At 43.1% G+C, this 22,391-nt stretch overlaps 1 protein-coding gene across 1 annotated transcript in view; it reads left to right on the top strand.

Annotated features, from left to right (window-relative positions):
* atf6 (activating transcription factor 6) overlaps positions 1 to 22,391 on the top strand; it is a 71,429-nt gene that overhangs the window by 37,198 nt on the left and 11,840 nt on the right. The window contains exon 10 of the mRNA XM_084163916.1: positions 10,115 to 10,199. Coding sequence (XP_084020042.1) covers positions 10,115 to 10,199 — 85 coding nt within the window. The remainder of the gene's footprint in view (positions 1 to 10,114; positions 10,200 to 22,391) is intronic.

Below are 22,391 nucleotides of genomic sequence, written 5' to 3'. Positions count from 1 at the left end.
GTGTGATGGTGATGTGATTATAAGCCTGCCAAAGCTCTGGACTTCATTTGAGATTTGTTTTTTGTTTTAAACCCCAACATGTTCTATAGCAGACTAACTAGAGGTACTAATTATTGCCTTTTGAAATAACTGGACAATTCATGGCCACCTTCCTGTACTGTACTATAGTCTACTGCGACAGTGGTCAGTCTCTCCACCCTGTATCCACTCTGACCCTGTGGACTGTAATGTTCAGATCTGCCACATTTATAGCTCTACATCACCTGTGGTTTTGTGTGAGTGTGAAATGAGACTGAGGTGATGGAAAGAATAGATATCAAGTCAAATCAAATCAAATTGTATTTGTCACATGCGCCGAATACAACAGGTGTAGACCTTACAGTGAAATGCTTACTTACAAGCCCTTAACCAACGATGCAGTTTTAAGAAATAGAGTCGAGGTAATTGAGGTAATATGTACATGTGGGTAGAGTTAAACTGACTATGCATAAATAATAAACAGAGAGTAGCAGCAGCGTAAAAGAGGGGGATGGGGTGGGGGGGCAATGCAAATAGTCAGGGTAGCCATTTGATTAGCTGTTCAGGAGTCTTATGGCTTGGGGGTAGAAGCTGTTAAGAAGCCTCTTGGACCTAGACTTGGCGCTCCGCTACCGCTTGCCGTGCGGTAGCAGAGAGAACAGTCTATGACTAGGGTGGCTGGAGTCTTTGACCATTTTTAGGGCCTTCCTCTGACACCGCCTGGTGTAGAGGTCCTGGATGGCAGGAAGCTTGGCCCCAGTGATGTACTGGGCCGTACGCACTACCCTCTGTAGTGCCTTGCGGTCGGAGGCCGAGCAGTTGCAATACCAGGCAGTGATGCAACAAGTCAGGATGCTCTCGATGGTGCAGCTGTAGACTAGACAAAACCCAGCATGTCGAACAATGTTAAGTCTACTGGTACATTTTGCAGACATGCCGCGGACACCATCATCTCAGTATGCTGTACCTGTGGCTTACTGGCTTTAGGTAAGTGTGAGCTGAGGTGAGGTCAGCGGTTCCTGTGACTGGCGTCCATTAAGGTTCCAGCAACCTGCTCTGACCGTCGCCATGGTAGCAGCAGCCATGTCAGATTGGCAGGCAGGGCTCTGATGAGAAGAGCAGCAGTCTGGTTCTCTATAATGATATAACTGAAACGTAGACCTGGGCCCACAAAGCTCAGAGTAAGAGTGCTGGGATCAGTTTAGCCTTTTAGATCATAATGAATGAGATTATATGGACAGGTGAGGACCTGATCCTAGATTAGCCCGCCTACTAGGCTTGGGCGGTATCCAGATTTTCATATCGTCATACCGTCCTTCTCTCATCCCGGGATTTACGGTATTACCGGCATAGCACACAAGGGGTCGCTAAAAACGCAAAGAATTACCAAAATGCTAACAAAATGTGCAAAAAAGAATAGCAAAATCATATAGATGTTGTTAGCTAAATGCTAACGAGTGAAATATAACATGAACGAATTGGAAAGACAGGCAAATACAGCTCATAAAGGTATACAAGCACAGCTAGTAGCTGAGTGTGGACATTTACAGGCGAAAGTGAATGAGAGAACATTTAGCAAATGAACAAAGTTGTGATGCATGTTTTTCATGCACATGTTTTTCAAGAACAGGACGTGTGCACGGAGCAGAGGGGCGAAGAACAGAGAGGAGGGGAGAAGAACCGAGAGGAGGGGAAAAAAACACTAATAGGAAGCACAGGGGAAAAATGGCAACTGTACAGAACTCATCCGGAGCTCTTGGACTTCTGACAGAAAGCCATTATAAGATATCTGATGGCAAACATTTAGCAGTGAATTGCATACAAGTCAAACTTCATCGCCTCATGTGTGCTGCACAACAGAGATTCACTGATAGATATAGAACACTATGGACTCACCAGCAGAGACTCACTGATAGATATAGAACACTATGGACTCACCAGCAGAGACTCACTGATAGATATAGAACACTATGGACTCACTGATAGATATAGAACACTATGGACTCACCAACAGAGACTCACTGATAGATATAGAACACTATGGACTCACCAGCAGAGACTCACTGATAGATATAGAACACTATGGACTCACCAGCAGAGACTCACTGATAGATATAGAACGCTATGGACTCACCAGCTCCCGCTTTCTCCTGTTCTACTATTTACAAACAAACACGTGACTGGCTCATCTGTTCTGGGGAACTACGGTAAACTTCATAATGTTAAATAATGTGACAAGTGAAATTAAGAACGCAATCTGCTTTATCTCCTAACATATTGCACAAGTTGACTGCAGGTATTCACTTAAAAAGTAGCTACAAATATTCCAATTAATTGAAAAACCATCCCGTGGCCTCCTATTTCCAGATTATACGGTATACCGCCAAACTCTGACTCTCTCTCCCTCCCTCCCTGTTTTTAATGGCTGTTACTGTTTCCCCCTATGACCTTTTACTAACTCCAGATAGATGGAAGATAAAAAGGGGGCAGTTAGGTTTTCCGTCTCTGTGTGTCTCTCAGCTGTCTTTCTGTGTGTCTCTCAGCTATCTCTCTGTGTGTCTCTCAGCTATCTTTCTGTGTGTCTCTCAGCTATCTCTCTGTGTGTCTCTCAGCTGTCTTTCTGTGTGTGTCTCTCAGCTGTCTTTCTGTGTGTCTCAGCTGTCTTTCTGTGTGTCTCTCAGCTATATTTCTGTGTGTCTCTCAGCTGTCTTTCTGTGTGTCTCTCAGCTGTCTTTCTGTGTGTCTCTCAGCTGTCTTTCTGTGTGTCTCTCAGCTATCTTTCTGTGCGTCTCTCAGCTATCTTTCTGTGTGTCTCTCAGCTGTCTTTCTGTGTGTCTCTCAGCTATCTTTCTGTGTGTCTCTCAGCTGTCTTTCTGTGTGTCTCTCAGCTGTCTTTCTGTGTGTCTCTCAGCTGTCTTTCTGTGTGTCTCTCAGCTATCTTTCTGTGCGTCTCTCAGCTATCTTTCTGTGTGTCTCTCAGCTATCTCTCTGTGTGTCTCTCAGCTATCTTTCTGTGTGTCTCTCAGCTGTCTTTCTGTGTGTCTCTCAGCTATCTTTCTGTGCGTCTCTCAGCTATCTTTCTGTGCGTCTCTCAGCTGTCTTTCTGTGTGTCTCTCAGCTATCTTTCTGTGTGTCTCTCAGCTGTCTTTCTGTGTGTCTCTCAGCTGTCTTTCTGTGTGTCTCTCAGCTATCTTTCTGTGCGTCTCTCAGCTATCTTTCTGTGTGTCTCTCAGCTATCTCTCTGTGTGTCTCTCAGCTATCTTTCTGTGTCTCTCAGCTATCTTTCTGTGTGTCTCAGCTATCTCTCTGTGTGTCTCTCAGCTATCTTTCTGTGTGTCTCAGCTATCTTTCTGTGCGTCTCTCAGCTATCTCTCTGTGTGTCTCTCAGCTATCTCTCTGTGTGTCTCTCAGCTATCTCTCTGTGCGTCTCTCAGCTATCTCTCTGTGCGTCTCTCAGCTATCTCTCTATGTGTCTCTCAGCTATCTCTCTGTGTGTCTCAGCTTTCTCTCTGTGTGTCTCTCAGCTATCTCTGTGTGTCTCTCAGCTATCTTTCTGTGTCTCTCAGCTATCTCTCTGTGTGTCTCTCAGCTATCTTTCTGTGTGTCTCAGCTATCTTTCTGTGCGTCTCTCAGCTATCTCTCTGTGTGTCTCTCAGCTATCTTTCTGTGTGTCTCTCAGCTGTCTCTCTGTGTGTCTCTCAGCTATCTCTCTGTGTGTCTCTCAGCTATCTCTCTGTGTGTCTCTCAGCTATCTCTGTGCGTCTCTCAGCTATCTCTCTGTGCGTCTCTCAGCTATCTCTCTGTGCGTCTCTCAGCTATCTCTCTGTGTGTCTCAGCTATCTTTCTGTGCGTCTCTCAGCTATCTTTCTGTGTGTCTCTCAGCTGTCTTTCTGTGTGTCTCTCAGCTATCTCTCTGTGTGTCTCTCAGCTATCTCTCTGTGTGTCTCAGCTATCTTTCTGTGCGTCTCTCAGCTATCTTTCTGTGTGTCTCTCAGCTATCTCTCTGTGCGTCTCTCAGCTATCTCTCTGTGTGTCTCAGCTATCTTTCTGTGCGTCTCTCAGCTATCTTTCTGTGTGTCTCTCAGCTATCTTTCTGTGTGTCTCTCAGCTGCATCATTGAATCTAGGGCCCTATGTTTATGTGATGGCAAGTTTGAACCATGTATGTCATGAGCCCTGAGCAGAGCAGGTTGATAGTGACAGAAGTGGTGGCGCGGTATGTAGGAGAGACTGGCTGGGTCACACATGTTAGCTATGTATGTGTCTATCTAGCTATCTCTCTCTCTCTCTCTCTCTCTCTCTCTCTCTCTCTCTCTCTCTCTCTCTCTCTCTCTCTCTCTCTCTCTCTCTCTCTCTCTCTCTCTCTCTCTCTGTGTATCTGTCTGTCTTTCTCTATCCATCTATATATATATATATCTATATCTCTATCTATCTAACCAACATTCTACCTCTGTCATTTCTTCTAGATTAGAACCACTTCTCTCTCTGTCTCTGTCTCTCTCTCTCTGTCTCTCTATCTCTCTCTGTCTCTCTATCTCTCTCTGTCTCTGTCTGTCTCTCTGTCTCTCTCTCTGTCTCTATCTCTCTCTGTCTGTCTGTCTCTCAATTCAATTTAAATTCAATTTAAGGGCTTTATTGGCATGGGAAACATATGTTTACATTGCCAAAGCAAGTGAAATAGATCATTTAAAAAAGTACAACAATAAAATTAACAGTAAACATTATTTTATCTTTATTTAACCTTTATTTAAGTAGGCAAGTCAGTTAAGAAGAAATTCTTATTTACAATGAAGGCCTACCAAAAGGCAAAAGGCCTCCTGCGGGGACGGGGGCTGGGATTAAAAATAAAAAAGAAAGATATAGGACAAAATACGACAAGAGAGACACCACAACACCACATAAAGAGAGACTCCACAACACCACATAAAGAGAGACACCACAACACTACATAAAGAGAGACACCACAACACTACATAAAGAGACACCACAACACTACATAAAGAGAGACACCACAACACTACATAAAGAGAGACACCACAACACCACATAAAGAGAGACACCACAACACTACATAAAGAGACACCACAACACTACATAAAGAGAGACACCACAACACTACATAAAGAGAGAGACCACAACACTACATAAAGAGAGACACCACAACACTACATAAAGAGAGACACCACAACACCACATAAAGAGAGACACCACAACACTACATAAAGAGAGACACCACAACACTACATAAAGAGAGACACCACAACACTACATAAAGAGAGACACCACAACACTACATAAAGAGAGACACCACAACACTACATAAAGAGAGACACCACAACACTACATAAAGAGAGACACCACAACACTACATAAAGAGAGACACCACAACACCACATAAAGAGAGACACCACAACACTACATAAAGAGAGACACCACAACACTACATAAAGAGAGACACCACAACACTACATAAAGAGAGACACCACAACACTACATAAAGAGAGACACCACAACACTACATAAAGAGAGACACCACAACACTACATAAAGAGACACCACAACACTACATAAAGAGAGACACCACAACACTACATAAAGAGAGACACCACAACACTACATAAAGAGAGACACCACAACACTACATAAAGAGAGACACCACAACACTACATAAAGAGAGACACCACAACACTACATAAAGAGAGACACCACAACACCACATAAAGAGAGACACCACAACACTACATAAAGAGAGACACCACAACACTACATAAAGAGAGACACCACAACACTACATAAAGAGAGACACCACAACACTACATAAAGAGAGACACCACAACACTACATAAAGAGAGACACCACAACACTACATAAAGAGAGACACCACAACACTACATAAAGAGAGACCTAAGACAACAACATAGCATGGCAGCAACACATGACAACACAGCATGGTAGCAACACAACACAACACAGCATGGTAGCAACACAACATGGTAGCAGCACAAAACATGGTATAAACATTATTGGGCACAGACAACAGCACAAAGGGCAAGAAGGTAGAGACAACAATACATCACACGAAGCAGCCACATCTGTCAGTAAGAGTGTCCATGATTGAGTCTTTGAATGAAGAGATGGAGATAAAACTGTCCAGTTTGAGTGTTTTTTGCAGCTCGTTCCAGTCGCTAGCTGCAGCGAACTGAAAAGAGGAGCGACCCAGGGATGTGTGTGCTTTGGGGACCTTTAACAGAATGTGACTGGCAGAACGGGTGTTGTATGTGGAGGATGAGGGCTGCAGTAGGTATCTCAGATAGGGGGGAGTGAGGCCTAAGAGGGTTTTATAAATAAGCATCAACCAGTGGGTCCTGCGTCGGGTATACACTCAACAAAAGTTCCAAAACAAAAAAGACATTTTTAAATGTCATATTATGTGCAAATAGTTAAAGGACAAAAGGGAAAATAAATAAACATAAATATGGGTTGTATTTACAATGGTGTTTGTTCTTCACTGGTTGCCCTTTTCTTGTGGCAACAGGTCACAAATCTTGCTGCTGTGATTGCATACTGTGGTATTTCACCCAATATATATGGGAGTTTATCAAAATTGGGTTTGTTTTCATATTCTTTGTGGATCTGTGTAATCTGAGGAAAATATGTCTCTAATATGGTCATACATTTGGCAGGAGGTTAGGAAGTGCAGCTCAGTTTCCACCTCATTTTGTGGGCAGTGTGCACATAGCCTGTCTTCTCTTGAGAGCCAGGTCTGCCTACGACGGCCTTTCTCAATAGCAAGGCTATGCTCACTGAGTCTGTATATAGTCAAAGCTTTCCTTAAGTTTGGGTGAGTCATGGTGGTCAGGTATTCTGCCACTGTGTACTCTCTGTTTAGGGCCAAATAGCATTCTAGTTTGCTCAGTTTTTTGTTAATTCTTTCCAATGTGTCAAGTAATTATCTTTTTGTTTTCTCATGATTTGGTTGGGTCTAATTATGTTGTTGTCCTGGGGCTCTGTTGGGTCTGTTTCTGTTTGTGAACAGAGCCTTGGGACCAGCTTGCTTAGGGCACTCTTCTCCAGGTTCATCTCTCTGTAGGTGATGGCTTTATTATGGAAGGGTTGGGAATCGCTTCCTTTTAGGTGGTTGTAGATTTAGATAATTAGTGGGTATCGGCCTAATTCTGCTCTGCATGCATTATTTGGTGTTTTACCTTGTACACTGAGGATGTTTTTGCAGAATTTTGCATGCAGTCTCAATTTGGTGTTTGTCCCAATTTGTGAATTCTTGGTTGGTGAGCGGACCCCAGACCTCACAACCATAAAGGGCAATGGTGCTCTCTCTGTGTGTGTCTCTCTCATTTATTCCGTATTGAGTTTCACAATTCAGTTGTCACTTCAAAATGGATACCATGGCATATTCAGGTTATAATGCTTGCTTTGTTGTGTCATTATGGAATTGGAATTGTCTCAGAGACCAAGTGTTCTTAAACTCCCTGAACATCTCAAGGCGTAGCCAGAAATCACCATTAAAGAGAGTTTTGGTGGGCTTTATTTCACAGCTGAAGTATTTAACTACTTGCTTTAAGCCGTGGGGAGAGAGACAGTTGACAGGGACTAGCCCATATGGTAGCCGTCTGATTTGTGATTAGCATGTTTATGGCTCACTAGAGATGTGAGGCGCTTTCATGTTGATTGTGGCCTTTAGCTGTGACTTCCTGGCCTCACTGTAAACCCTGGAGTGTGTTTGGATTGTCTGTAATGGCGCCTCACTGTCCTGTAGTGTGATGACACTATAGATACAGTGGGGGAAAAAAGTATTTAGTCAGCCACCAATTGTGCAAGTTCTCCCACTTAAAAAGATGAGAGAGGCCTGTAATTTTCATCATAGGTACACGTCAACTATGACAGACAAAATTAGAAGAAGAAAAATCCAGAAAATCACATTGTAGGATTTTTAATGAATTTATTTGCAAATTATGGTGGAAAATAAATATTTGGTCAATAACAAAAGTTTCTCAATACTTTGTTATATACCCTTTGTTGGCAATGACACAGGTCAAACGTTTTCTGTAAGTCTTCACAAGGTTTTCACACACTGTTGCTGGTATTTTGGCCCATTCCTCCATGCATATCTCCTCTAGAGCAGTGATGTTTTGGGGCTGTCGCTGGGCAACACAGACTTTCAACTCCCTCCAAAGATTTTCTATGGGGTTGAGATCTGGAGACTGGCTAGGCCACTCCAGGACCTTGAAATGCTTCTTACGAAGCCACTCCTTCGTTGCCCGGGTGGTGTGTTTGGGATCATTGTCATGCTGAAAGACCCAGCCACGTTTCATCTTCAATGCCCTTGCTGATGGAAGGAGGTTTTCACTCAAAATCTCACGATACATGGCCCCATTCATTCTTTCCTTTACACGGATCAGTCGTACTGGTCCCTTTGCAGAAAAACAGCCCCAAAGCATGATGTTTCCACCCCCATGCTTCACAGTAGGTATGGTGTTCTTTGGATGCAACTCAGCATTCTTTGTCCTCCAAACACGACGAGTTGAGTTTTTACCAAAAAGTTCTATTTTGGTTTCATCTGACCATATGACATTCTCCCAATCCTCTTCTGGATCATCCAAATGCACTCTAGCAAACTTCAGACGGGCCTGGACATGTACTGGCTTAAGCAGGGGGACACGTCTGGCACTACAGGATTTGAGTCCCTGGCGGCGTAGTGTGTTACTGATGGTAGGCTTTGTTACTTTGGTCCCAGCTCTCTGCAGGTCATTCACTAGGTCCCCCCGTGTGGTTCTGGGATTTTTGCTCACCGTTCTTGTGATCATTTTGACCCCACGGGGTGAGATCTTGCGTGGAGCACAGATCGAGGGAGATTATCAGTGGTCTTGTATGTCTTCCATTTCCTAATAATTGCTCCCACAGTTGATTTCTTCAAACCAAGCTGCTTACCTATTGCAGATTCAGTCTTCCCAGCCTGGTGCAGGTCTACAATTTTGTTTCTGGTGTCCTTTGACAGCTCTTTGGTCTTGGCCATAGTGAAGTTCGGAGTGTGACTGTTTGAGGTTGTGGACAGGTGTCTTTTATACTGATAACAAGTTCAAACAGGTGCCATTAATACAGGTAACGAGGACAGAGGAGCCTCTTAAAGAAGAAGTTACAGGTCTGTGAGAGCCAGAAATCTTGCTTGTTTGTAGGTGACCAAATACTTATTTTCCACCATAATTTGCAAATAAATTCATTACAAATCCTACAATGTGATTTTCTGGAGAAAAAAAATCTCAATTTGTCTGTCATAGTTGACGTGTACCTATGATGAAAATTACAGGCCTCTCTCATCTTTTTAAGTGAGAGAACTTGCACAATTGGTGGCTGACTAAATACTTTTTTTCCCCACTGTATACTATAGTGCTTAGTGGAGCAGTAGACATATTGTTGCCCTCTACAGTTAGCAGTCAGTCAGTAGCTCATCCACTGACTGACTGGATTGAATTTGGTCAAACTGTCTCGAAAAACACGCTACGTACAGACAGATTGACGTCATACAGACAGGGCTGTGGGTCGATGGGTTTTCCCTTTGATTAACAAGCAGCAACCACAGGGTTCCTTTCCCCCCCTTCAGTATAAAGGCATCTGTCAGATGAACATCCGTGTGTATTTCAGTGTCTATGACTGCCATGTGGTTATTATTGTAAAACCTGAACACATACAGTCTGATGTTAGGTGGTATTTGACGTGGGTCAACGTGTGCTTCACGCTGTATGACCTCTTACCCTAACCCTAATCTTTCAGTGTATAGCCAGCTATCTGATGAACATACAGTCTGATGTTATGTGGTATTTGACGTGGGTCAACGTGTGCTTCACGCTGTGTGACCTCTTACCCTAACCCTAATCTTTCAGTGTATAGCCAGCTATCTGATGAACATACAGTCCGATGTTTATGTGGTATTTGACGTGGGTCAAGGCGTGCTAAGATTTTAACTCCAGTTTGACATCCGTTGAGATGGTGTGTACGTCAAACTGAAGTTAAAATCTTAGCTAAGGTCAAAGTGTGCTTCTTGCTGTTAGACCTCTGACCTTTTGACTGCTCCTTGTTCTCAGGATCACCTCTTACTTCCTGCTACCAGCCACAACAAAGGAAGCAGGCCCAAGATGTCTGTGGTGTTGCCAGCCATGAACATTAATGGTAAGTCAACTCTATAGACATTATTGCACTTTTAAGGGCTTCTTACATATCAAATCAAAAACTAACTGTAAGTCGTTCTGGATAAGAGCGTCTGCTAAATGACTAAAATGTAAATCAACATTTATTTGTCACATGCGCCGAATACAACAGGTACCGTGAAATGCTTACTTACAAGCCCTTAACCAACAATGCAGTTCAAGAAATAGAGTTAAGAAAATATTGACTAAAGTAAAAAAATTAAATAAAAAAGTAACACAATAAAATATGGCTTCTCCTCTCTGGCTCTGTTTTCATCCTGTCCTCTGGGTTTCTTCACACATTGATTGATTTAATTATATAATGGAATTTTGGATCCAGGCTCTGGAAGTGGGTAATAACAGTTTGTTTTCAGTCCTCCTGTCCCCCACGCAGCCAGCCACTAGCCATGCTTTAGCCCTGACGTTGTCTCTGATTGTCTCTGAATGTGTCTGCTTTCCCTTAGTCTGACCGATTCTCAGGTAGGCTAATGGCTAACCCAATGTGCCAAGTGTTGCAGTGTTTACATAACTCAGAGTTACTCTGAACCTCTGGTTGCTGTTGGAGAGCCTGTCAGGTACATGCTGACTAGACCGGGCACGCGCTTGTGTCCACGTGCGCATGTTGTTTTTGTCCATCCACACCAGACGCGATCAGGACACGCAGGTTGAAGTATCAAAACAAACTCTGAACCACCTATATTAATTTGGGGACAGGTCGAAACGCATGAAACATTCATGGCCATTTAGCTAGCTTGCTGTTGCTAGCTAATTTGTCCTGGGAGATAAATATTGGGTTGTGATTTTACCTGAAATGCACAAGGTCCTCTACTCCAGCAATTAATCCACAGATTCTAGTAATCTCTCCTCAGTCTTCTTCTTCTTCTTCTCCTCTTATATGGTGGTTGGCAACCAACTTTAAGGTGCATTACCACCACCAACTGGACTGGAGTGTGGACCTCAGTTCAGCTTTCAATCACCCACGTGGGCATATGCTCCAAAAAACCAATGAGGAGATGGGAGAGGTGGGACTTGCAGCTCGTCAAGCGTAAAAAATAGAACCAAAACGTGCGTGAGCAGTTTGGATGAAATTATTCAATAACATGTATGTGTACATTTATTTTTTGCAACGCTCGCGCACGCAATGTGAGCGGTGTGGTCAGCATGTTAGGCTAACCCTCTGGCCTGTCAGAGCCTGGGCCTTGTAACGGTCAGCATGTTAGTCTAACCCTCTGGCCTGTCAGAGCCGGGGCCTTGTAACGGTCAGCATGTTAGGCTAACCCTCTGGCCTGTCAGAGCCTGGGCCTTGTAACGGTCAGCATGTTAGGCTAACCCTCTGGCCTGTCAGAGCCTGGGCCTTGTAACGGTCAGCATGTTAGGCTAACCCTCTGGCCTGTCAGAGCTGGGGCCTTGTAACGGTCAGCATGCAGATTCTACAGCCGCTCACTCTCCTTATTAGGTCATGCGTCTTAGGACCACTTGCATATCGACAACTTCCATAGACTTGAACAATTGGAAACACTCTTAACTCAGTAAATAACTCAATATTACATGACTTCAGAACTACAGTGATGACACTACTCTAACAGTACAAACATTATTTTGGATGTGTGTGTGGGTGAGTGGGTGGGTGGGTATGTATGTATGTATGTCTATATGTGGGTATATATATATATATATATATATATATATATATATATATATATATATATATACATACATACAGTGCATTCGGAAAGTATTCAGACCCTTTGACTTTTTACATTTTGTTACGTTTTATTCTAAAATTTATTTTTTTATTTTTTATAATCCTCCTCAATCTACACACAATACCCCATAATGGCAAAGCAAAAACAGATTTTTAGACATGTTTGTAAATGTATTAAAAATAAAAACAGAAATACCTTATTTACATAAGTATTCAGACCCTTTGCTATGAGACTCGAAATTGAGGTCAGGTGCATCCTGTTTCCATTGATCATCGTTGAGACGTTTCTACAACTTGATTGGAGTCCACCTGTGGACTATATATTACCTGTGGACTAAAATATATTTTGATTTGTTTAACACTTTTTTGGTTACTACATGATTCCATATGTGTTATTTCATAGTTTTGATGTCTTCACTATAATTCTACAATGTAGAAAATAGTCAAAATAAAGAAAAACCCTTGAATGAGTAGGTGTGTCCAAACTTTTGACTTGTACTGTGTGTGTATATAAATATATGTATATATACACTACCGTTGAAAAGTTTGAGGTCACTTAGAAATGTCCTTGTTTTCGAAAGAAAAGCAATTTTTTTGTCCATTAAAATAACATCAAATTGATCCGAAATACAGTGTAGACATTGTTAATGTTGTAAATGGCTATTGTAGCTGGAAATGGCTGATTTTTTATGGAATATCTACATAGGCGTACAGAGGCCCATTATCAGCAACCATCAGTCCTGTGTTCCAATGGCACGTTGTGTTTGCTAATCCAAGTTTATCATTTTAAAAGGCTAATTGATCTTTAGAAAACCCTTTTTGCAATTATGTTAGCACAGCTGAAAACTGTTGTGCTGATTAAAGAAGCAATAAAACTGGCCTTCTTGAGACTAGTTGAGTATCTGGAGCATCAGCAATTGTGGGTTCGATTACAGGCTCAAAATGGCCAGAAACAAATAACTTTCTTCTAAAACTCGTCAGTCTATTCTTGTTCTGAGAAATGAAGGCTATTCCATGCGAGAAATTGCCAAGAAACTGAAGATCTCGTACAACGCTGTGTACTACTCCCTTCACAGAACAGCGCAAACTGGCTCTAACCAGAATAGAAAGAGGAGTGGGAGGCCCCGGTACACAACTGAGGAAGAGGACAAATACATTAGAGTGTCTAGTTTGAGAAACAGACGCCTCACAGGTCCTCAACTGGCAGCTTCATTAAATAGTAGCCACAAAACACCAGTCTCAACGTCAACAGTGAAGAGGCGACTCCGGGATGCTGACCTTCTAGGCAGAGTTGCAAAGAAAAAGCCATATCTCAGACTGGCCAATAAAAAGAAAAGATTAAGATGGGCAAAACACAGACACTGGACTTTTTCTTTGCAACTCTGCCTAGAAGGTCAGCATCCCAGAGTCGCCTCTTCACTGTTGACGTTGAGACTGGTGTTTTGCGGGTACTATTTAATGAAGCTGCCAGTTGAGGACCTGTGAGGCGTCTGTTTCTCAAACTAGACACTAATGTATTTGTCCTCTTGCTCAGTTGTGCACCGGGGCCTCCCACTCCTCTTTCTATTCTGGTTAGAGCCAGTTTGCGCTGTTCTCCTCGAACTCATTAATGATACAATTTTCATATTTGTAGATGCAAAGCTAGAGCCCTGAGCTGGATATAATTTATTTGACACATCTTAGATTTCTTATAGTTAGTTATAAGCAGTGTCGTAGCCCCCAAAAACCCCAGTGTCATAGCCCCCAACAACAGTCATCTAAGTCGTTCATTATACTTGGGTATAGGAGGTCTCAGAAACCAGTCATGTTTCCAGAACACCACTGACGGAGTTGACAAGCACTTTACTTGCTTTTTTTGTTTACAATTTATTACACCAAAACCACACCGTCGCTTTGGTCACCACATGATTAGATCAAGTTCTCGATATCTCATGCAGATGCAAACCTGTTCACCTCAAGACCTGCGTGATCGGTTAACATTTCTGTCTGAACTAGTTTATTATATTTGTCATGCTCGTGTGGCCAAAGTATTTCCTGAGCTGTCCTAACTGAACATCTGTTTGTGTTTGGCCTTGATTTCCATGACAACATCATGGTGTTGTTTTCTCTATGGTCCTTCTTTTGGCTGGCTGGACCACTGATACTGAGTTAATGGGAGAACAAAGGCCATAGAGATGACCTGACTCCATGTTTGGCCTCCATGATAGGCTACACCATGTACACCATCTCTCCAGGACTGTCTGGAGTAGGTTAGGATCATTTCCCCCAGCACAACTCAAACCCCCACCCCCAGTGAACAAGAGCAGTAAACTCTGACATGGAAGGGTTTCGTCGTGTTGAGAGATGGAGAGATACTGGGCCAAAAGAAGAGTGTGAATAAATAAATTAATGCTTTTCAACTGGCCCCGTTTTTACAGAATGATCCTTGCTCTCTTCTTCCTATTCTCTCTCTTCTTCCTATTCTCTCTCTTCTTCCTATTCTCTCTCTCTCTTTTTTTGGAAAATTGTGTTTATTGTTTTTCTCTCTCAATATCTTTATTTCCCTCTATTTATCCCTTCCTCCCTTCCTCCCTACCTCCCTACTTCCCTTCCTCCCTACCTCCCTTCCTCCCTACCTCCCTTCCTCCCTACCTCCCTACCTCCCTTCCTCCCTTCCTCCCTACCTCCCTTCCTCCCTACCTCCCTACCTCCCTTCCTCCCTACCTCCCTTCCTCCCTACCTCCCTACCTCCCTTCCTTCCTCCCTACCTCCCTTCCTCCCTACCTCCCTACCTCCCTTCCTCCCTACCTCCCTTCCTTCCTCCCTACCTCCCTTCCTCCCTACCTTCCTCCCTTCCTCCCTACCTCCCTTCCTCCCTACCTCCCTACCTCCCTTCCTCCCTACCTACCTCCCTCCCTACCTCCCTACCTCCCTTCCTCCCTACATTCTGGCTCTGGGTGTAGCATCTGAATTGATTAGCGGTGAGCTAGCCCAGGGAGTGAGTGGGTGAGTGAGTTAGTGGAACTTGATATCGTTACTCAGCAGGGAAGGAAGAGCACGGTATTATATTAGGAAAGACTCTCTCTCTCTCTGGGGCGTTGTAGAAGATGGATGAAGGCAAACATTGTTCTTGGTCGGTCTCGTCAGGGTGGAATGCTTAAGGCCACGCTGGTCAAATGGTTTACTGAAGTCAAGTAAATAGTGAAAGCCGCTTTCCCACTAAATGCCCTGAATCCCCAACAATGGTTGTGGTTGTATTCAAGGAGATGATACTGACTCTGTAAGATGTTAGTTTATTATACCACAACAAAATATGTCCATTTGAATTACAGGAACTGTGGTAGATGCAAGCACACTCACCTGCCAAATCAAAACAGTTTGTGCTTCTATTCATGTACCGGTCTTATACCAGATGTACTTTGCTCACTTATTTAAATGACCCTTTGTTGTTTAAAATAATGTAGTTGTTTTTTATCTTGTGGTGTTTTGAGAGAGAAGACATCTGCTAACACGGTTACTAATATCCTATTTCTCCAGATTTGCTGTATTGCTCTGATCACATTCCTTAACTGAGAGACTGACCAACACAGAAGCCCCCATTTAACCCTTCCCTGCCCAGTCTGGTATCAATTGGCCTTGGCCCTCCTAACCCTTAAAGTCTAATATGTGGCACGGATGACACGGTGTCTGAGGAACATGGTAGATCTATAATATCTGTTTTAAACAGAGGTGTATATAGTACTGAAGCCAGTGAATGTACATCTTTAGCTGGGCCAGACCCTTAATTATCTGTGAATGAGTGAATATACACTACCGTTCAAAAGTTTGGGGTCACTTAGACATTTCCTTGTTTTCGAAAGAAAAGCTAATTTTTTGTCCATTAAAATAACATCAAATTGATCAGAAATACAGTGTAGACATTGTTAATATTGTAAATGGCTATTGTAGCTGGAAACTGCTGATTTTTTATGGAATATCTACATAGGCGTACAGAGGCCATTTATCAGTAACCATCAGTCCTGTGTTCGAATGGCACGTTGTGTTTGTTAATCCAAGTTTATCATTTTAAAAGGCTAATTGATCATTAGAAAACCCTTTTGCAATTATCTTAGCACAGCTGCATTGCTTTTCTTTCGAAAACAAGGACATTTCTAAGTGACCCAAAACTTTTGAAAGGTGGTGTACGTACAGTGCTTCCGGAAAGTTTGCAGACCCCTTGACTTTTTCCACATTTTGTTACATTACAGCCTTATTCTAAAATGGATTAAATGAAAAATATTCCTCATCAATCTACACACAATACCCCATAATGACAAAGAGAAAACAGGTTTTTAGAATGTTTACCTTATTTACATAAGTATTCAGACCCTTTGCTGTGAGACTCGAAATTGAGCTCAGGTGGATCCTGTTTCCATTGATCATCCTTGAGATGTTTCTACAACTTGATTGGACTCCACCTGTGGTCAATTCAATTGATTGGACATTATTTGGAAAGGCACACACCTGTCTATATAAGGTCCCACAGTTGACAGTGCATGTCAGAGCAAAAACCAAGCCACGAGGTCGAAGAAATTGTCCGTAGAGCTCTGAGACAGGATTGTGTCAAGGCACAGATCTGGGGAAGGGTACCAAAACATGTCTGCAGCATTGAAGGTCCCCAATAACACAGTGGCTTCCATCATAATAATATAATAATAATAATATGCCATTTAGCAGGCGCTTTTATCCAAAGCGACTTACAGTCATGTGTGCATACATTTTTACGTATGGGTGGTCCCGGGGATCGAACCCACTACCCTGGCGTTATAAGCGCCATGCTCTACCAATTGAGCTACAGAGGACCAGGATCATAAATGGAAGAAGTTTGGAACCACCAAGACTCTTCCTAGAGCTGGCCGCCCGACCAAACTGAGCAATCGGGGGAGAAGAGCCTTGGTCAAGGAGGTGACCAAGAACCCGATGGTCACTCTGACAGAGTTTCAGAGTTCCTCTGTGGAGATGGGAGAACCTTCCAGAAGGACAACCATCTCTGAAGCACTCCACCAATCAGGCCTTTATGGTAGAGTGGCCAGACGGAAGCCACTCCTCAGTAAAAGGCACATGACAGCCCGCTTGGAGTTTGCCAAAAGGCACCTAAAGGACTCTCAGACCATGAGAAACAAGATTCTCTGGACTGATGAAACCAAGATTGAACTCTTTGGCCTGAATGCCAAGCATCACGTCTGGAGGAAACCTGGCACCATCCCTACGGTGAAGAATGGTGGTGGCAGCATCATGCTGTGGGGATGTTTTTCAGCGGCAGAGACTGGGAGACTAGTCCGGATCGAGGCAAAGTACAGAGAGATCATTGGTGAAACCTGCTACAGGGCGCTCAGGACCTCAGACTGGGGCGAAGGTTCACCTTCTAACAGGATAACGACCCAAAGCACACAGCCAAGACAACGCAGGAGTGGCTTCGGGACAAGTCTCTGAATGTCCTTGAGTGGCCCAGCCAGAGCCCGGACTTGAACCCGATCAAACATCTCTGGAGAGACCTGAAAATAGCTGTGCAGCGACGCTCCCCATCCAACCTGACAGAGCTTCAGAAGATCTGCAGAGAAGAATTGGAGAAACTTCCCAAATACAGGTGTGCCAAGCTTGTAGCGTCATACCCAAGAAGACTTGAGGCTGTAATCGCTGCCAAAGGTGCTTCAACAAAGTACTGAGTAAAGGGTCTGAATACCTATGTAAATGTGATATTTCAGTTTTTTATTTTTAATACATTTGCAAAAACTTCTGTGTAGATTGATGAGGGAAAAAAACACATTTAATCAATTTTATAATAAGGCTGTAACGTAACAAAATGTGGAAAAAGTAAAGGCGTCTGAAGTACATCTTTAGCTGGGCCAGACCCTTAATGATGTGTGAATGAGTGAATGTACATCTTTAGCTGGGCCAGACACTTAATTATGTGTGAATGAGTGAATGTACATCTTTAGCTGGGCCAGACCCTTAATTATGTGTGAATGAGTGAATGTACACTACCGTTCAAAGGTTTGGGGTGACTTAGAAATGTCATTTTTTTCGAAAGAAAAGCAATTTTTTTGTCCATTAATATAACATCAAATTGATCAGAAATACAGTGAAGACATTGTTAATGTAGCTGGAAGCGGCTGATTTTTAATAGAATATCTACATAGGCGTACAGAGGCCCATTATCAGCAACCATCAGTCCTGTGTTCCAATGGCACGTTGTGTTTGCTAATCCAAGTTTATCATTTTAAAAGGCTAATTGATTATTAGAAAAACATTTTGCAATTATGTTAGCACAGCTGAAAACTGTTGTGCTGATTAAAGAAGCAATAAAACTGGCCTTCTTGAGACTAGTTGAGTATCTGGAGCATCAGCAATTGTGGGTTCGATTACAGGCTCAAAATGGCCAGAAACAAATAACTTTCTTCTAAAACTCGTCAGTCTATTCTTGTTCTGAGAAATGAAGGCTATTCCTTGCGAGAAATTGCCAAGAAACTGAAGATCTCGTACAACGCTGTGTACTACTCCCTTCACAGAACAGCGCAAACTGGCTCTAACCAGAATAGAAAGAGGAGTGGGAGGCCCTGGTGCACAACTGAGCAAGAGGACAAATACATTAGAGTGTCTAGTTTGAGAAACAGATGCCTCACAGGTCCTCAACTGGCAGCTTCATTAAATAGTACCCGCAAAACACCAGCCTCAACATCAACAGTGAAGAGGCGACTCCGGGATGCTGACCTAGGCAGAGTTGCAAAGAAAAAGTCATATCTCAGACTGGCCAATATAAATAAAACATTAACATTTTACATTTTTAGTCATTTAGCAGACACTCTTATCCAGGGCGACTTACAGTTAGTGAGTGCATACATTTTTTTTTTTTTAATACTGCCCCCCCCCCCCCCCCCCCCCCCCGTGGGCAAAATAACACAGACACTGGAGAGGGGAAGATTGGAAAAAAGTGTTATGGACAGACGAATCGAAGTTTAAGGTGTTCGGATCACAAAGAAGAACATTTGTGAGATGCAGACCAAATGAAAAGATGCTGGAGGAGTGCTTGATGCCATCTGTCAAGCATGGTAGAGGCAATGTGATGGTCTGGGGGTGCTTTGGTGGTGGTAAACCGGGAGATTTGTACAGGGTAAAAGGGACCTTGAAGAAGGAAGGCTATCACTCCATTTTGCAACGCCATACCATACCCTGTGGACGGCGCTTGATTGGAGCCAATTTCCTCCTACAACAGGACAATGACCCAAAGCACAGCTCCAAATTATGCAAGAACTATTTAGGGAAGAAGCAGTCAGCTGGTATTCTGTCTATAATTGAGTGGCCAGCACAGTCACCGGATCTCACCCCTATTGAGCTGTTGTGGGAGCAGCTTGACCGTATGGTACGTAAGAAGTGCCCATCAAGCCAATCCAACTTGTGGGAGGTGCTTCAGGAAGCATGGGGTGAAATCTCTTCAGATTACCTCAACAAATTGACAACTAGAATGCCAAAGGTCTGCAAGGCTGACAAGTTTGAAGGACACAATTATTATTTCTATTAAAAATCATTATTTCTAACCTTGTCAATGACTACATTTCCTATGCATTTTGCTATATTTCCTATTCAACTCATTTCATGTATGTTTTCATGGAAAACAAGGACATTTCTAAGTGACCCCAAACTTTTGAACGGTAGTGTAGGTCATTGGCTATTTCTGCCTGGCGGTATGTCTATGGTTAATTGATTCTGTAAAAGTTGGAGTCGACATTCTATGATTTCCCAAATATTTCTGGCTGAAGGGTTGGCTCCTTAAATGGAGTGAAGGACTCTCTCTCGCTCTCTCTCTCGCTCTGTTTATTTAACGATCCCCTTCGTTTGAAAGCAGCTCAATCAATTGGATGCAACGTGTTTAGAATAGAAGAATGTTTGGAAATGACTGACATCATTTTTTGATTACAGGTGTTTTCACTGTGGGCTATCGTCACTCTCTCTAACACACACACACACACACACACACACACCCTGCGGCATCTTTCTGTTTTTGAGGATTCTAGGATCACTGCATAGTGGCAGAGTATAACAGAAGTTAAAGGTTGAGCACCACAGTGCTGTAAGCAGTAGTTGGGTTCAAATGTGACCGACCGCCTTGATTCGGTCTTATGTAGCAAAATTTGAAATTATGTTTTTTACATTGGATAAAAGCAGAGACACAGAGCTACAAAATGGTAGATCATACACTGCGTTTGAGGACCAATGGGAAAGTAATTCTGCTTTGAAAGTTATTGATAAACTTGTAACCTCAATTTTGAGAAGATGGCCTTTGAATGTTTTGGTACCTACTGGAGAGCTCTTCTTTGTCTACACCCATTCAGCATTGTTCACACTTAAGCTTTAGCCCCACCCATCTCTTTAAGGGTTGATTCGAGCATTCTGAACTAACAACAGCAGTCAAGCACCCAAGCTAACTGGTTAACGTTGGCTAGCTTGCTAGCTACTTCCAGAGACAAATGAGAGAACAGCTCACTGACCATTACTCGCCCTAGCAGAGCTGGTTAGGCTGTTTTTATGTTATCCAGTGCGTTGGTGACTGAAACTGTGCTGCTGGCAACAATTTACGCTTTTTTTGCCAACGTTTACTGACACCGGCCATATTCAATGAGTGTTGAGCGTTCGTAAATTCGTCAGTTAGAAACGTGTAATATCTGAAAATGTAGCTAGCTACAATCTTACCCGTGCTCTGAAATCGGAGTAGATAGTCAGAGCGTATTTACCAGCTACGTCTATCAACAATTGTCGCAGTGACATTCTATTGAAATGGATACTTGCATAGTGGAGTCTTTTGTTAAGACATCTAGCTAGCTAGCTAGCTAAACAATTAACCATAATCCCAACTCATGACGTTACTACCCTGCATGAATCTGCAGGTAGCAAACCAACCAGGTTCAAAGTTAGCTAGCTAACATTAGGCTATAACTATCAAAGCAAATGGCTCTGAGATACAAATAATAAGATCATACACGTAACGTTAGCTAGCGAGCCAGCCAGCCAGCTAACGTTAGCTAGCTAGCTAAACAATGAACCATATCAGACCAGTTCTATAGACATCACTCTATATCAGACCAGTTCTATAGACATATAGATAATAGCGGACGATATTGCCACTCCTATTTGCCATATTTTCAATTTAAGCCTACTAGAATGTACAGTGAGGGAAAAAAGTATTTGATCCCCTGCTGATTTTGTACGTTTGTCCACTGACAAAGACATGATCAGTCTATAATTTTAATGGTAGGTTTATTTGAACAGTGAGAGACAGAATAACAACAAAAAAACTCATGAAAAATGTTATAAATTGATTTGCATTTTAATGAGGGAAATAAGTATTTGACCCCTCTGCAAAACATGACTTAGTACTTGGTGGCAAAACCCTTGTTGGCAATCACAGAGGTCAGACGTTTCTTGCAGTTGGCCACCAGGTTTGCACACATCTCAGGAGGGATTTTGTCCCACTCCTCTTTGCAGATCTTCTCCAAGTCATTAAGGTTTCGAGCCTGACGTTTGGCAACTCGAACCTTCAGCTCCCTCCACAGATTTACTATGGGATTAAGGTCTGGAGACTGGCTAGGCCACTCCAGGACCTTAATGTGCTTCTTCTTGAGCCACTCCTTTGTTGCCTTGGCCGTGTGTTTTGGGTCATTGTCATGCTGGAATACCCATCCACGACCCATTTTCAATGCCCTGGCTGAGGGAAGGAGGTTCTCACCCAAGATTTGACGGTACATGGCCTCGTCCATCGTCCCTTTGATGCGGTGAAGTTGTCCTCTCCACTTAGCAGAAAAACACCCCCAAAGCATAATGTTTCCACCTCCATGTTTGACGGTGGGCATGGTGTTCTTGGGGTCATAGGCAGCATTCCTCCTCCTCCAAACACGGCGAGTTGAGTTGATGCCAAAGAGCTCTGAATCATTCAGATGTTCATTGGCAAACTTCAGATGGGCCTGTATATGTGCTTTCTTGAGCAAGGGGACCTTGCGGGCGCTGCAGGATTTCAGTCCTTCACGGCGTAGTGTGTTACCAATTGTTTTCTTGGTGACTATGGTCCCTGCTGCCTTGAGATCATTGACAAGATCCTCCCGTGTAGTTCTGGGCTGATTCCTCACCGTTCTCATGATCATTGCAACTCCACGAGGTGAGATCTTGCATGGAGCCCCAGGCAGAGGGAGATTGACAGTTATTTTGTGTTTCTTCCATTTGCGAATAATCACTCCAACTGTTAACACCTTCTCACCAAGCTGCTTGGCGATGGTCTTGTAGCCCATTCCAGCCTTGTGTAGGTCTACAATCTTGTCCCTGACATCCTTGGAGAGCTCTTTGGTCTTGGCCATGGTGGAGAGTTTGGAATCTGATTGATTGATTGCTTCTGTGGACAGGTGTCTTTTATACAGGTAACAAACTGAGATTAGGAGCACTCCCTTTAAGAGTGTGCTCCTAATC

Source organism: Coregonus lavaretus, assembly GCF_964263955.1.
Source record: "Coregonus lavaretus genome assembly, chromosome: 6".
Lineage (NCBI taxonomy): Eukaryota > Metazoa > Chordata > Actinopteri > Salmoniformes > Salmonidae > Coregonus > Coregonus lavaretus.
The sequence above is the reverse complement of the archived record's forward strand: the minus strand, read 5'-3'. Positions and strand labels throughout refer to the sequence as shown.